Source organism: Psammomys obesus, unplaced genomic scaffold, assembly GCF_907164565.1.
Source record: "Psammomys obesus unplaced genomic scaffold, mPsaObe1.curated_primary_1811, whole genome shotgun sequence".
NCBI lineage: Eukaryota > Metazoa > Chordata > Mammalia > Rodentia > Muridae > Psammomys > Psammomys obesus.
Window position 1 is genome coordinate 34,611,780 of NW_026587216.1, and position 16,261 is coordinate 34,628,040.

The window sequence follows — 16,261 nt, forward strand, 5'->3', positions numbered from 1 at the left end:
AATGTGTGCATATGTAGCATACACATGACATGAGAAATAAAATACGGAATATTTGGTGTATAAGTACAATATATGCACCAAATCACTGTGCCACAGTAGCACCCAGAGTGGAGTCTATTGGGGAAAAGGAAAGTGACTGGCAGAGGGAGAGGAGCAAGAGATGATAATGGGGGAGGTGAGTATGGTCCCAGTTAATGGTATACTTGAAATCTATCACTGTATGATTATACTAATAAAGCTTTAAAAGAAAGAATTAAAATCCAGAAAATTTACTAATGACTCTTTATAATACTTATTAAACAGAAATAATAAAACCCCAGAAAAGAAAACTTGAAGCATGAGAATGAAATGGTTATATGAGTTTACCCCAGCAATCATATTACCATTTAAAAACATCTTTAGTAGTGTGAATGGTGGTTTGTTGAACAACCACTCAAAACTTTGTTCAGGAAAGACATAAAATAGCTTTGATTGAGAAAGACAGCAGTAGATTGTAAGCCAGCATTGGTTTTATTTCAAGACCATGTCACAAAGCAATTTTTTAAATTAGAGACAGCAATAGAAAAGGGAGAAAAGAAGATTGGATTGAGAGGAGAATGTTAAGGGCAGAGCATAAAAGGAGTGGACCAGGGCTCAAGAGATGGCCCAGAGGTTAAGAGCACTGGCTGCTCTTCCAGAGGTCTTGAGTTTAATTCCCAGCAACCACATGGTAGCTCATAACCATCTAAAATGAGATCTGGTGCCCTCTGCTGCCCTGCAGGCACACATGCAGGCAGAACACTGTATAAATAATAAATAAATCTTTTAAAAGGGGAAAAAAAAGAGTGGACCAAAGGTAACTCAGTTCTTATGTTGCTACTTTTCTTTCATTGATAGAGGATTACTGGTTAATGAGTTTTATTTGGGGACAGTGATATGAGTAGCAACAGTTTAATTTTGGTTTCTTTTTGGAAGAGTCTATGAAGCTTTATGCTCCTAGAAAGCAAGTACACACAAAAACTGCTGCAGGTGTGATTTAAGGGACCCAAAATTTATCCCAACCTAGCAGCCAAAGCATTTTCTGTGTGGTCCTGGCTGTGCAGTCATGAAAGGTTCAAGAGTGAGGGGTCCCACTGACCACTCCAGCCAGGGAAGCAGGCAGGCTAACTGTAGATCTTCACTTCTCCCACCTCTCTTCCAAATCTATTCTCCAGTCTCATCCCCAGGTTTGTACACAAGAATAGGTGATATAAATTTGATATATTGGTTTGGAGCCTTGAAGAAGTTTGTGTTGGTCTTAAAAACCTGAGCCTTTCATCAGAATACAAAATATCTGTACTGTAAATATAAAATTGTGTGCTTAGAGTAAAACACAGGAAATGCTGAATTGGTACTTAATTGTTTTTATTACAATTTTGTTACAAAGTTGCTTAATGCTATAAAATGTATGTTTCAGGTTTTTTACAATCCACTTTTAGGTAATTTAAACTTATAAGAATAGTTTGTAGAAAATAACAGAAAGCTAAGGAATTGGCTTAGTTGGTAAAGTGCTTGCATGTGACACCTGAGTTCAATACCCAGAACCCACCTGAGTGGCAGGGCACAGTGGCCCACACTTGTAATCTCTGTACTGAGAAGGCAGAGACACTAGGTTTTTGGAGCTCACAGGCCAGACATCCTGGAGTACTTGGGGATATCTAGGCCACAAAGAGACTGTCTCAAAAAAGAGACTGGACAGTGCCTGAGGAATGACCCCTGAGTAAGTCTTCTCCCCATCTATTTTGTTCTGTTTATGTATATGGGCATGTACTTGCATGTCTTTTACCAAAGAGCAAGCTGCAAACATGTTTGTAAATAATAAGATCTATATTTCTTATAAATAGTACTATTTTGCTGCATACTTACTGTAGTGAATTGAAATTCCTGTGGTGTGTGTGTGTGTGTGTGTGTGTGTGTGTGTGTGTTGTGCTTTCCCAACAGTGTCTCTTTCCATTATGTCAGATGATCCACAGAGAAAAATTTTTTTTGCAGGGGAGGGTGTGGTTAATTCTACAGTCAGTAATACAAGCTTAATCCCTAAATTGTTGAGGATCCTTGTCTAATGTCCTCAGTGGCAATTAAAAGTGGGGTCCTTGTATCCTGTAGGGTTACTGTTCCTGATCTGGCTTTATCTGATATTTCATTGGGAGTACTGTCAGATCATGCCTTAGCAGGATTGCTACATGATGTCATTCTCAACTCTGGCCATGATTCTCATCACTACTGACTGCCAGGGTTTCTTTGTTGTAATGGTTCCTCTTGTTTAAACCAATACTTTGTGGAAACATATTCCACTATGACATCTTAACAAGCCTAAAAGCCTTAGTTTTAATTGACATTTTATGCTTCAAACTGCTATTTCTGAAGGTGGTGATTAATCAGTTAACATTTTATATGGGGTCCTTTTCCTTCTCTTTCTGTGTGCTCCTATTTGTTAAATTTTGTTAATATTAGTCAGATTGTTTTTCTAAGACAGTCTTACTATGTATCCCAAGCTTGTCTCACCTCACACCTGTGATCTTGCTGCCTCAGCCCCCAGGGTAATGGGATTATAGGTGTGTGACACTCTAACTAGCCTGACATACATTCTTTTAGTTCATTGAGAGTGATAATCCACTGCCTTGGTTATTACTGCTTTTCATACCATTTTTAATGTTCCTAGTGGGAGACTTTTTAGGGTGGTTCTTGTTGCCTATCTGATGTATCTCACATTCCCTTGTAAGATAACCCAGATTTACCTTTCCAGTTTCTAGACTCACTTCTCCAAGGGGTGTTGGTTCTTTTAGTGGATAATAGTTCTTGTCTCAGATTTCTTTTCTGTTGCTGTGATGAAAATTGTCCTAAAAATTTTGCAACTTGAGAAAGGGTTTATTCTAACTCTCCCGTTACAGGTTATAGTCCATCATAGCAGCAGGAACTTGAGGGAGCAGGTCATATTGAGGCCACAGTGAGAAGAAAAGAGCAATCTGAACACATGCATGCTAGTACTCAGTCCTCACTTTATGCATTTTCACAAGCTGGAATACCCAAGCTCAGACACATGCCAGGCAATGATGCCTACCTCTATGGGTCAGTCTCCTTCATCAGTTAAAGCAATTAAGATAATCCCTTACAAACCTTCTCAGAGGCCCTTCTTCCAGGGATTCTAAATGGTGTTAGATTGACAATTAAAGATAACCACCCCAGAACTTTAAAATCAAAAGCTATCTGCTCATTGTATGTATTGTTCCTGTGTCTTCAGTAGACAATCGTGCAGTATTCATATGAGCTGTAGCACGTGTAGGAATATGTATTTGCATGTCTGTACACAGTCAGCGTTTTAAACTTCTTGTATATTTCCTGTACCATGAGTTTATAATACTGAACCATTATGTTCTGAAATGACCTTTAACAAAGCAAATCTTAGGTCAATCTTCCTCAGTCCGTGTCCTTTTTTGTTCATTGTAACCAAAGTGGTAACTAAACTGACCTTGCCTCCACCTAATGTCTTTGTGACCCACATAGTTGGGTGCTGATAGACAAAACACTGATGCCTATGTGTGGCTCCCACTCCTTACCTTGTTTCAATAAGCATCCCTTCAAAAACAGGTTATGTCAAGCAGACAGAAATTTTATTTTGTAAAGTTTGTTAGGAGTTCACCAGAAATTTAGTGCTAGAACCAGATATGGTGGCTTATGCCTATAATCCTAGTAGTTGGGATACTGAAGTAAGGGGCAGGGGAGTATATGATATCTCAGGTTCGAGGCCAGATGTTGCTATTTGCTACATGGTGAGACCCTATCAAAGAAAATGGACAGGAGGGGGTAGTTTTAGCTACAATGTGTAGTACACTTTTATTAAATAAAACTACACTTTCTGTAGGTTTATTTTAGTAATGAAATGTCTATTTATGGTAATTAAAAGGTTTAAAAATAGATGTGCAAAAGAAAAGTTGAATAAGAACATCATTATTCAGCCTTAGACATATCATGAGTACTTTGTCTACTGTGTAATAGATAATCCTGTTTGCAAATACGTTACAGTATGCATGTAGCTTTATAAGGAGGTGAGCTCGACTTTTCCATTATTGGTATATATTCAGATGATAACCTAATTGCTTGTGTGTAACAGAGAAAAATCAGATTTTCCTCTCAATATCAAGGAGAAATTTCACTTAATTTTAATGATTAGTAATAATAAGTGCTTTCATGTGTCAAGAAATGTTGTTTTATATATATTAACAATTTTTACAACTCCATGGGAAATGTTGCCTTAATTGGTGAAATAAAAAAAATTAACAAGTTGCGTCTCTATTTCTAATGTTTATAGTAGCTAATTTATGCACTATTAACGCTTTCTTCTTTCCAGTTTTATAGTTCAGCTTATTCTAATGTGGATTATTTATTTTGCTTCACAGGGATCGAAAATTGTACAACTTGGGATTAAAAGGCTATTACATCAAAAACAATGACAGTAATACAGGTACTGTAGAGTAAGATGCATACCCTTTTTATAAAAATTAGTTGTACTACCATATTCCTGATTATAATTTGTAGTAATGTGTTATACTTGCTGGCATAAATGGTGAATGGCAAATAAACCTGGAATTATAAACACTTCACACACACACACAACACAGAGAGAGAGAGATGCAGTTCTAGAATTTCTATCAAAGCTCATCTTTTATTTTCCTGATTTTCCTGTGGCTTGTGTTGGCTTGGCTTAGACAGTCTGTCTACCACTCCTTCCTGACTTGTAGCCATTAGCCTGGGATTTGAACCTTTTTTAAAAGCCTTTTTTTTTTTTCCTTTTGGTGATATTGGTGTTTTGCCTGCATGTATGTAAGTATACTACAAGGGTATAGTGCCCATAAAGGCCAGATAGACATCGAGTGGATCCCCTGAACTATAACTACAGATGTTTATGAGCCACTAGGTGGGTGCTGGGAATCTAACCCTGGCCCTCTGGAAGAGCAGCCCGTCCACTGAGCCATGTCTGCAACCTGAATTTGAAGTTTTGAAAAGCACAATGAAGTCTCTGTGTCAGATTTTTATAGTAAAGGTAGAGGGAGGGTGGAACCCGGGTGAACATGTACAGCCTATTGTCTGAAATGATAAGACATTGCAATCCTGCTGAGTTCTCTTCCCAAACAAACAGAATTTGGTCTGTATTACAACTTCACTTTATGCTCTCTATTTTCCTAGCCTGTTTATCTTGTTACTCAAAATGAATGCAACTACAGCACAGAGTTAAGACAACTCTGGTACAGTCTGTCATAGTTGCCTTCGAAAGACTTTGATTTTTCTCGAAGGTAGGATAAGGCAAGGTTTCATACTGTGCTCCAAAATAAGTTCTGTAGGCACTAGGTCCCTACTGAACAGAGAAGCTGGGTTACCAGGACAAGACCACAACATTAGTTGAGTCATCTTCCTCATCCTGTGCTCACCTGAGCTTTCATAATTTCATTGGGTGGAATAGTGAGTGGAATGCCCTTCACTTTTCCTCATTTAAGAGCCTCTTTGGTATAATTTCATACATGAGGTTTCTTTATTGATGTCTATTTCTGTTGCCTGATCATGAACTTGGAGAGCTTTTTTACTAAGAGGGACGGGGTAGGGGAGGTGCTTTTTTTGTTTGTTTTTGTTTTTAAAGATAGCATAACCTTGTAACCTGTGTAACCTTGGCCGTCATGAACTCACTTTGTAGACCACAATGGCCTCAGATTCACAGAGATCCACCTGCCTCTGCCTCCTTGAGTGCTGGGATTAAAGGCACCCACTACCATGATTAGCTATTTGCTTTGATTTTTGAGGCAGAGTCTCATTATATATTCTGGCTCACCTGGAACTTGCTGTAAAGATGAGCTGGCTTCAAATTTTATTGTTTTTTTATATTAATCCATATTACCACCAATTCTTTTTGATTTAATTTTTTTTAACGTATATAAAAGTAGCATTAGTACAAGTGTGGGCAAGTCATGGAAGAGTTCTGGATCTCAGATTCTTTAAAATGAGGATAAGAAAACCTGCCTTTGCATTTTTCTCTACAATGAAGCTAACAAATGCTGTCTGTAGGAGACCAAGCTACAGAAGAGGAGGAAGATGGTCATTCCCATAGCACTGCAGAATCACACAGCCCAGATGAAAGTGAACTTGATTCTGAGGCCAAACTCATGAAAAGTATGGGATTGCCAATTCAGTTTGGTAGAGTGTCTGCACATGAAAGTTTTGAGGTATTAATCTACTCTTACTATTTCTTATTTTTCATAAAATAATATAAAGAGTTATATTTTTATTTATAATAAAATTCAAATTCATTCATGGTTAGAACACTTTACTCATTTATATATTATAACTAAGCTGCAAGTTGGGATATGTCCCACATGTAACTTTTCTTCTGTTGAGTTCTCTGTTGAGTACTTGTAAGAGTCACTTCCTTGTGTATTGAACACCCACACTGGGAGTTTGGGTATGATTTTGGTCATGCTAATCTTCAAACAGACTCAGACTTGATACCATTTATCTGATTCAGGCGTCTATGAATACAAGAAATAAAGTAAAGCAAAAAAGAAGAAAACACCGAAAGAAGTATTTAGATAAAATGGTGTTGGAATCTTGGAGAAATGACTATGAAGAAGATGACCTGTTAGCTTCAGATGATCCATCTTCAGTTGAACACTGTGAGGACAACAGAATATGTGAAATTCAGAGGGAAACAAATACTGAAGCAGAAGGCCTTCCTGTTGACAGTACAGTGTCACCAAAGCTAGAGGTCACAGAGAATTGGGAGAAGTATTGGAGTGAGTATGGAGAAGGGCTGTTGTGGCAAAGCTGGCAGGAAAAATACCCAGATCAGACCCACTCTTCTGAGCCTTGGAACCTTCCTGATACAAAGGAAGAATGGGAGCAACACTATAGTCAGATATATTGGTATTATTTGGAACAGTTTCAGTATTGGGAAGCTCAGGGTTGGACTTTTTCTGCCTCGCAAAACAGTGAGATAGATGTTTGTGCATCTCAAGCAAAGGTTGACAGGAAAGATACTAGCAGCGTGAAAGTGGATTTAACGTCTTTTTCATCTTCAGCTAACACAGTTGAAGATGAAAGTCCTAGTTCAAATGATAAAGACCATAATGAAATTATTGCTGGAATTAATAACATAGTTCTGACTTCAGAAGAAGTAGAACAGAGTGAGTTAGATTCCTCTGTGCACTGTGACAAGCTGCTGAGTGAACTAAGCAGTGGGAAAGAGTGCCCTGCCTCTGGAGGAAGTAACTCCTGTAATGGAACACCTAAGAAAAGTGACGGATCTGGGAACAGAAACACGGATCAACCGGCTCAAGGTAGGATTACCCAGACTTACTCAGTCAAGTAATGGTTATCAAAGAACCTCCTTAACACATTAATGAAAGCGTGCTATCTTAATTCTGTATCACAAATAGTATATTAATTACCCATCTATATTAGTAAGATTTGAATTTCATCCTCAGAAATAATCCTTGCATCTGTATCTCTGTAGCCAGTAAAGACAAACTTGAAAATATCTTAGGAATCTACTTTACAGTGAATTTACAGTTTTCCAGAACAAATGAATTAGAATTGGAAGCAAGCATTTGACAGGAAAATGTGTTACTTATCTTAGATTGCTGGTCTTCTCATTTAGAATTTTGAGGTTGTATTAAGACATGATCACATAGCCAGGCTGTCTTGGAATTTATGATCATCTTGCCCCAGCTGGAAATTTGATGAGTTGTGTAGCTTTTCTATTTCTCTTTTCTCTGTACTGTTATAGTCTTATTCCTTTCTGTTTTGATACTCATTCTTTCTTATTTAGTATTTTATATTAAGTTTCTGGTACTCTTCTGTGTATTCCTGATGCATCGGTCTTGGTTTCATTCCTGTTGCTATGATAAAATACAACTTTGTGTTGCCGACAGAACTACCTTAAGGAAGAGAGGGTTTGTTTTATCTCTCAGTTGAAGGAAGATTTTGGACCCCATGACATGGAATTTAAGGCATCAAGACATGGAAGCAGCTGGTCTTACTTCAGCTGCAGCGAGGAAGAAATACATGTTCATAGTCAGCTCGTACTTTATATGCAGTTCAGGCCCAAGCCCAGAAAATGGTGCCACCCAGCTTTTAACCCTGCCTCTGACAGATTACCTATTTAAGAAAATTCCCCAAAGGTATCCTTCGAGGCCTGTCTCCTAGGTCACTCCAGATGCTGTCAAGTTGACAGTGGACACTGACCATCACAGATTCTCTACTTATTAAAACAAAAGTTTGCAATATTTTGGTCAGTATATTAGGCTGTGTTTCTGCCTTATAGTATCCTTTTTATTCTTTTCCCTAGTTCTACTCTTTTTTTTCCTTTTCAAACACAGTAAAACTTCTCTGCCTTCTATTATCTGCCCTTTAGTTATAAATATATGTTGGTTGGTTGTGATTTGCTCCTTTGTGTCATCCTTCAAGATCAGTGAGGATTTGAGGTTTTAACATACTTTAACATACTTTCTTTTTCCCATTAAGATGAAAACATAAAGTCTATGTTACATTTCCATGTACGTGTGCTTTCTACTTCTTGTCACGGATACTCTCCAGTCTCTCCCTGTTTCCCCACTCCAGAGGCAGTGGGACCTGGGAAAATGGAGCCAATAAATGAAATGTACTAAAGTCTCGTGCAATGACCAACTTTATTCACAGCAGATAATTTATACTCTGAGGGATAAGAAGAGTCACTCAAGTAAATTGTACAGTCACAAGCATAAGCCACACATGGCAAAATCTTTTTTCTGTAAAGGCATAAACATTTAATAATAACCACTTACTGAAGTAAACTTACTCCTTTCCACTATACCCGGGAGGGGCATAGAAACACATTCCAAGAACAAATCTGTTCTTCTTTTGAAGAAACTGAGATCACAAGACTCTTTGTCTTCTTTTTTTTTTTTTTTTTTTTTTTGAGTTTTCTCACAAGCACACAATTTTCCTCACACTGCTCTATTCTTAGAACATGTTCTGGCATGTTGCTACCTTAACAAGTGTGCCTTACAAAGTCAGTGAGATGGCTCAGCAGGTAAAAGTACTTATCTGACAGCCTGAGTTTAATCTCTAGAACCTACCTAGTACAAGAGAGACCTGCTCCCACAGGTTATCCTGTGACCTGAAACTCGGGTCATGGCACGCCAACTCGCCATCCACACCACACAGATTAATTGATTTAAAAGAAGAAAAGAATGTGCCTAAAAAAAAAAAAGAAAAAAAGAAAAAAAAAATGTGCCTGCCAGCAGTTAACAGTTATCAGAAAGGTGACGCTGTGCCCTGTAGGATACTTTATATGTATCTGGACAAACTAGTTTCATTTTGCTTTTTAAAGCATAGTTGTGCTTCATTTACATAGGAGATGAGGTTCTGAAAGGTTTATTATCAGGTGATTTCATTGCTTTGCATACATCAGAGGACACTGAAATTTAAAGTTAAATTGTGATAATATCTCATGAGACCACTATTGAATGTTCAAATCTGCAGTAGTATCCTTGACCAAAACATTATTATATAACACATTACTATATGATTACATCATGAGACCTTAAATCTTAGAGTCATAGCATATAATTAATTGCCTTTGAAAATAATAGAAAATTTGCCACACTTCAGGGAAAATCCACTGTGTTCTCTCTCTCTCTTTTTAGAGTTTCAGGAGTCTTCAGGAACAAATACAAATAAAGAAAGACCACACTCCAACAGGACTGATGGAAATGAGAGTGAAGATGATCCACCTGAGCATAAGCCCAGCAAAGTGAAGAGAAGGTAAGTTGCATATTACTTAGCCTGGTAGCACTATACTGTAAGGAAAAGAGGAATCTATTAATAAGACTTTTAGACCCAGAGTCATATCCTAAGTCTATTACTCAGAAACCCTAAATAAAATTTAGTTCCCCGTCTACAAAATGAGACTGATAGTAATTTTTGTGATATCATTAGGTTGACTGGAGCTGTCTCACAGTATATGACAGTAACTATCAATGAAGTACATTCAAGTAGTGATTAGATAACAGCCCACCCCGCACATGCAGTTGAACTTCTTTCTTATATATATGTTAACCTATTTCTGAAATAGACTTCAATCAAATGTTCTTATTGAAAGCATAGGAATGCCGAGACAAAGGTAAGTTCTTTTCTTGGGTACTTACAAAAAGATCTTTATAGCAAAGATAACTTTACCCCAAGACACTGCTCTTTCTGTTTACCACCTATACAATACAATCTAGAATAGTGTAAAGTCAAATGTGCCCCAAGTGCTGAAACTGGAGCAGTAGGTGGAGATATTTCTTTGTAGTGTTCCACATCAGACATTTTTGTCTTCCATGCAGCATCTAGATAAATGATAAGCAAATTCTGAAGTGTCAGTAACGTAGTCCATAAAAGTATGCCCTGCTACTGCTACATTGGCTGTATGTAGGAAACTTTTCTTATTAATTGCCCCACAGTGTATTACAAGTCCCTAGAGGCAAAAGGATGTATGCTCATATTCCTAGGATTTAGTAGGCACTCAAAATACTTAGTGAGTTTGGCTTACTTGGAAAGACAAACTTTATAAGTTATTTCTTGCTATATTCTGCTTGATGCTATGGGTCATATAATCAGGGTCTAAACTTGTTTAAGGCACTTGTCACTTTTGAGACAAGATATCTGACAAAAACAGCTTAAAGAAAGAGACTTTTTTGGACTCATAGTTTGAAAGTATGGTCCCATCATGACAGGTAACGCATGTCAGCGGAAGCAACTCAAGGTTTCGGCTATAGGAACAGGAGAGAGCTGGCTCACTACATTATATCAGGAAGCAAAGAGAGATAAGTGCTATTTCCATTCTTGCTTTAAGTCTGTCTGGGACACCATCTGAAGTGGTCCTTTCCCCAGTTAAACCTCTAGGAAAACCCTCACCGATATAGCCAAAGGTGTGTTTTTCAGATGTTCTAAGTCTGATCAAGTTGATGGTAAAGACTAACCATCCCAGTGCCTATTTGGTAAATTCTCCTAGGTTATCACAGCTTTTTTTTAAAGAGTTGTTTTCTTATTGCCGGTTTGTTTATATTCTGAGGGTAGTATATGAGGTGCCCAAAGGGGCCAGAAGTAAGGATCAGATCCCTTGGTGCTGGAGTTACAGGTGAGCCATTCAGTGTGAGTGCTGGGAACCAAACTCTGGGCTTCTGAAAGCACTTTAAGTACTCTTAACTTCAGCCATCTTTTCAGCCCCCATAACTTACTCAGTAACATTTCTTTTGCAAAAAATGTTTGGTCTGATTGTTACTTCTCAAATGTTTCCTTTTATGGAGACCTCTAGAGAAATTACTCCAGAAAATTAATTTTGGCCTTCAGCCAAGATTCCATAGAGAAATTCATCTTCAGTAATAGAGGCAGAATACTTTAAGAGTTTAAGATTAGGGTTCAGCAGTTAAGAGCATTTGCTGCTTTTCTACAGGAACTGAGTTTGGTTCCAAGCACCCATGTCAGACAGCTCACTGTAACTCCAGCTCTAGAGGCTCTGAGGCCTTTCTTTTGGCCTCTGCTGGCACCAGTATTCACGTGCAATTACACACAGATAAAAGACACACATACATATAATTTAAGTCAAAATCTTTAAATTAAAAAAGTATGAATGCTTGCCAGAATGTTTCAAACACTGCTGAGTACATTAAGTTATCCAAAAAATCCTGATTGAAGTACTTTGTCTCCATTCTTTATGGTTTTATATAATATGTTCACACTGAAAGTCGTGGCTTATTATTGTTTCCTTTTCTCTTTTTGTTTGTTTTAGTCATGAATTAGACATCGATGAAAATCCAGATTCAGAAGTCGATGACAATGGTTTTCTTCTAGGATTCAAGCATGGCTCAGGACAAAAGTAAGAGCTGTCAACTTCTAGAAATCCTAATAACTTCAACTACCTTCAATCTCTTTGGCATTCATATAGCTAATCTGTAATACTGTATTTGCAAATAATAAAACACCCACTTCTCTTGTTAGTAAGACTTGATAGTAGAAATGTACTGTATATTCAGTGTATTTCCTATACTCAGTTGTACCTAGTAGCAGCCAAATGTTACTCCAGTCTATTTCACAGATAAAGCAGCTGTAAGTCACAGACATTTTGACCTAGTCCAGATCACATTCAAAGAGAGAGGGTTTAAGCTCAGATCTTAGAACTTCAAATTATAATCTGCACCTGGCATCTCTTTACGCCTTTGTACTTCTAAAGATTAGAAAATGTGAAAATTCAAATGTTTCACAACTAGGTACATAGATTACTTCCTTGTTTAGAAGTCACTAATGTAGGCTGCATACTTCACAGTGTGCTTTTCTCAGCAGTATGCTGTGAATTCCCTTTCTTGTTGGCACACACAGCACTTACCTAATCCTTTCGATGAAAGTCTCTATTTATTTCTCCACACTCATTAACAATATCTGGGTTGTTTCCTAAGATCTAAGTATAATGTCTGTTATGCTGCATCCTATTTATTCTGATGGGGTAGTCAATACATTGAATGGAGATACTAAAAATTGTTCAACCATTTGCCTTTTAAACGGCCTATGGCTTTTTTTCTGGTACATAAAGCAGCTATGAACATTTGTGTGTAGAGACCTGTTTTCTCAGATTAAATACCCAAGTTTTAAAAAGAAATATGAATGAATAGATAACTATCCAAGAGTAAATGGTAATTTCATGTCATGACAGGAAGATTGAACTGAGTGAATAAAACAGCCTTAGTATGTACTGTCAGTTTAGTCCATTTTTTTAATTTTTGTGTTTCTAAACACTCAGACACTATGTCCTAGTAATCTGTATGTTAGCAAATTAAATAAGCTGTGCATCACGAATTTAGCAAGAAAAGAAAATGAGATCTGCCTCATGATTAATGTATAAATTGACACCAGTTAGTTCAGGAGTTCATGCTTATAATTAAAATTCTATAAATGGCTTTTAAAGTCACCTGCTTAGGTACCTAAAGACAATAGTGGTTTGTATAATCATTTTAGGCTAAGGAGGATAGAGTTTAACAGTTTATATCAAATCTATTGACATTGTTGGCAGCATTAATTTTAGCTGTTTGGCTCTTGGTAGAATACACTCATGGAGGCAAATTTCATTGCTTGGGAATTATCTTTTGTCTTTTATTTAGAAATAGAATTCTACTTAAATAGAAAGATAAGTTGTTTTTTATTATTATTATTATTATTATTATTATTATTATTATTATTATTGTAACCTGACTCAAAGAAAAATGGGAGAGGCCTTGAAAACTTTACAGCAGACAGATAAAAAATCAGATGATTAGATCAGATTTGCTCCAAATTAAGCATTCAGTGACCATTCTTAACCTTAATTTGAATATGTCCTGATATGTTTAAGGTCTTTGTCATCACTCTAAGAAAAATTTCCCTAACAAGGAAAAATGTTTTTGTTATTTCTCTTTATTGCAGTCTGTTACGTAATTTCTACTTTCTAAATTACACTAGAAATGTGTTTTAGTTGTGATGGTGCACATTTGTAATCCCAGCATTCAAAAATCTGAGGTAGGAGAATCAAGAATTTAAGGCAAACCTGGGCTACATGGTATAATCCTTTTTCAAATAGGAAATAATAACCTTCTAGTCTCATCATTGGTATTTCATTTTTGCTTCTGATATTTTGTTTTGGTGGTGATAGTGGTGTTTTGGGGTTTATTTGTTTGGTTTTTGGTTTTTCAAGATAGTTTCTCTGTGTAGCTCTAGCTGTCCTGGAATTCTCTGTAGCCCAGGCTGATCTCAAACTCAGAAATCTGCCTTCATGTTTGCTTTTAAATTCTCATAAAAACTAGATTCTAAACTCTTCTACAGATATTGTGTGGTTTCATCATTCTCAAAATTTATTAGGGTTAAATGGTAGCTGTAACTAGCAAATACTAGTAAAAACTACTTGGGGGTTTTTGGTGTTTGGGGTTTTTTGTTTTGTTTGTTTTTCCTCTATGGGGAAATTTTTGTAGAACTTAATATGAGTCACTTTTCTTGGTCTGCTCCAGATATGGTGGAATTCCAAATTTTAGTCATCGACGGGTCAGGTATCTAGAGAAGAACGTGAAAAACAAGTCAAAGTACCTGGATATGCGCAAGCGGATGACTGTGAAAAACAAGCACGTGCTGTTCACCGAGGAGCCTGGAAAACCACTTCTCAAGAAGAGTAAAGTGCGGAGTAAGGTGGGCACAAGCTTGCCTCAGCTGAGACAGAATCACAGTTCACCACTTGCCTCCTTAAAGTTGTGTTCAAATGGCAAGTCTCACCCTCCAAGATTGAAGGATACCTCAAATTATTTTCTACTAGCTTTACCAATTTGAGGGGGGGGGGAAGGAAATTGAGATAATGTGAAGAAAAGAATGTTTGAAAACTAAAAAGGTAGAGCATCTAAGAAGGTAAGACAGATCATTTTGCCCATGTACCACAGACAAAAACAAAGGTAATTTTCTTAACCTTTTTCACACAAAGGAGAATCCTAGTATAGATTCTGATGTGGTTTTAGACTACAAGTCTGATTCTGAGCTCATCCAAAGATTGATCACACTTTGAAAAATAAACTTTACCCAAGAGTGTAAAGTACAAGCACAGTTTGTACATTCACGCTGTACTCTGATAGTTGCAAGACTCCTCTTGGACTTTGCTTTCAAGAAATGGGAAGCAAATGTATTAGAGTATCCTTTGATTGGGTGAGTTATCCTACTAAGGATGGAGCATTTCTGAGGAGCAGAAATTGAGGTTGCCACCAGCTCCCTTTAAGGACAGGGAACACAATCTCAGACTTCTGAAGGACTGTGTTGTACCATCATTACTTTCTGACTTAAGCATTCTGGCAAAACATGCTATGAATTGATAGGTAGTTTCTTTCTTTCTTTCTTTCTTTCTTTCTTTCTTTCTTTCTTTCTTTCTTTCTTTCTTTCTTTCAGATTTGTTAAGGCTGATCTTTTCATGAATACTTTAGTGGTTCTTTTTTTTACATATGAAATAGACTTCCTAGAGTCAGTCTTTTAAGACTTTTTGTAATGTTTTGGGAGTAATAATTCCCTTATATTTACCTATAGATGAATAAAGAAACAGGTGTATGTAATGGTTGCGGTGTCCTTAGTTCTCTTGGATGCAGATAAGTGGCCCTTCTCAGAGTGTCAGGTTTAGTTTATCATTTATGTGCCACTCCTTGAAATTTCCTCATCCTGAAGGTTCATTGTACAGCAAATGCAAGGAATTACCTCATCCAACCTTGGGCTACTGTACCATCGCAGCAAATACACTTATTTTGTTAGAACTTACCAGCTCTGCTGTTCTTACTTATTCTGAGATAGCTCTGATTTGAGTTTTGTTTTATGTTTAGGTTTATTTATGTTTCTGAGTTTTTTGCATATATGTGCATATTTACCATGTGTACACATACCTGTGTAGACTAGAAGGCATGAGATCCCGTGGGACTGGAGTTAGGAACTGCCATGTGGGTGCTGGCAACAGAACCAAATCCTCTGCAAGAGCAGTGTATGTTCTTATTTGCTGAGCTATCTCTGCAGCCTTCACCTATCTTTCTGGTACCTTCTGATTTTATTTTAAAGACAAATTGGCACTCTTCTGTTGACGCCATGTAACTTCTTTTAAAGGAATTCTTAAGGTTATAGGATGCTCTCCTGAATTCCAGATCGCCCAGAATTACTTGTAGCTTGTATGATACATGTATTTCTCCAAGCTAATAATTATGATGGCTTGTTATCAAGTCACAAATTGTAAAAGGTGAGAAGATTCTGTTGTCTTTATAGTTAATTGATGTTCTTTATGGTATCTTAAAATTTCAGGTGGAAAAATTCCTAAAATGGGTTAATGAACCAGTAGGTGAGGAGACGTCACAGGAGTCTCTTTCTTACAACAAAACACAAGACACTTGCACAAGCAGTGACTCAGAGGAAAAAGACCTGTCCTTGGAGAAAGCTGATGACCTGATGGAGACCAGAGATCCAGATCCTGAAAAATGTCAGACTATCTCTTCAGCCAGTGAATTTGAAGCAGAAAAGAGTGAAGGGGCCTCCTTGGTAGCAACTGTTCCAGAGAAGCAGGGTTGTGTAGCTGAAGAAATAACAAACTCTCCCCACACAGAAACAGAAGGTAAATAAATGCACTTGCCTTTGTGTGTCCTTTGTTCACACTTTGATAGCATTTATGCCTCGGGATTCTTTCAAGTAGAGAGAATGTGTGTTA

The 16,261-nt window shown here is 37.2% G+C and overlaps 1 protein-coding gene across 4 annotated transcripts in view; it reads left to right on the top strand.

Annotated features, from left to right (window-relative positions):
• Positions 1-16,261, top strand: part of Tgs1 (trimethylguanosine synthase 1) — a 36,329-nt gene that overhangs the window by 5,749 nt on the left and 14,319 nt on the right. For 3 of the 4 annotated variants that reach the window (XM_055603361.1, XM_055603363.1, XM_055603364.1), the window contains 7 exons: positions 4,416-4,480; positions 6,073-6,230; positions 6,530-7,340; positions 9,690-9,807; positions 11,816-11,902; positions 14,058-14,232; positions 15,862-16,168. In XM_055603361.1, coding sequence (XP_055459336.1) covers positions 4,416-4,480; positions 6,073-6,230; positions 6,530-7,340; positions 9,690-9,807; positions 11,816-11,902; positions 14,058-14,232; positions 15,862-16,168 — 1,721 coding nt within the window. Of the gene's footprint in view, positions 1-3,068; positions 3,088-4,415; positions 4,481-6,072; positions 6,231-6,529; positions 7,341-9,689; positions 9,808-11,815; positions 11,903-14,057; positions 14,233-15,861; positions 16,169-16,261 lie in introns of those variants that run through there. The other variant, XM_055603362.1, reaches the window with a different exon arrangement.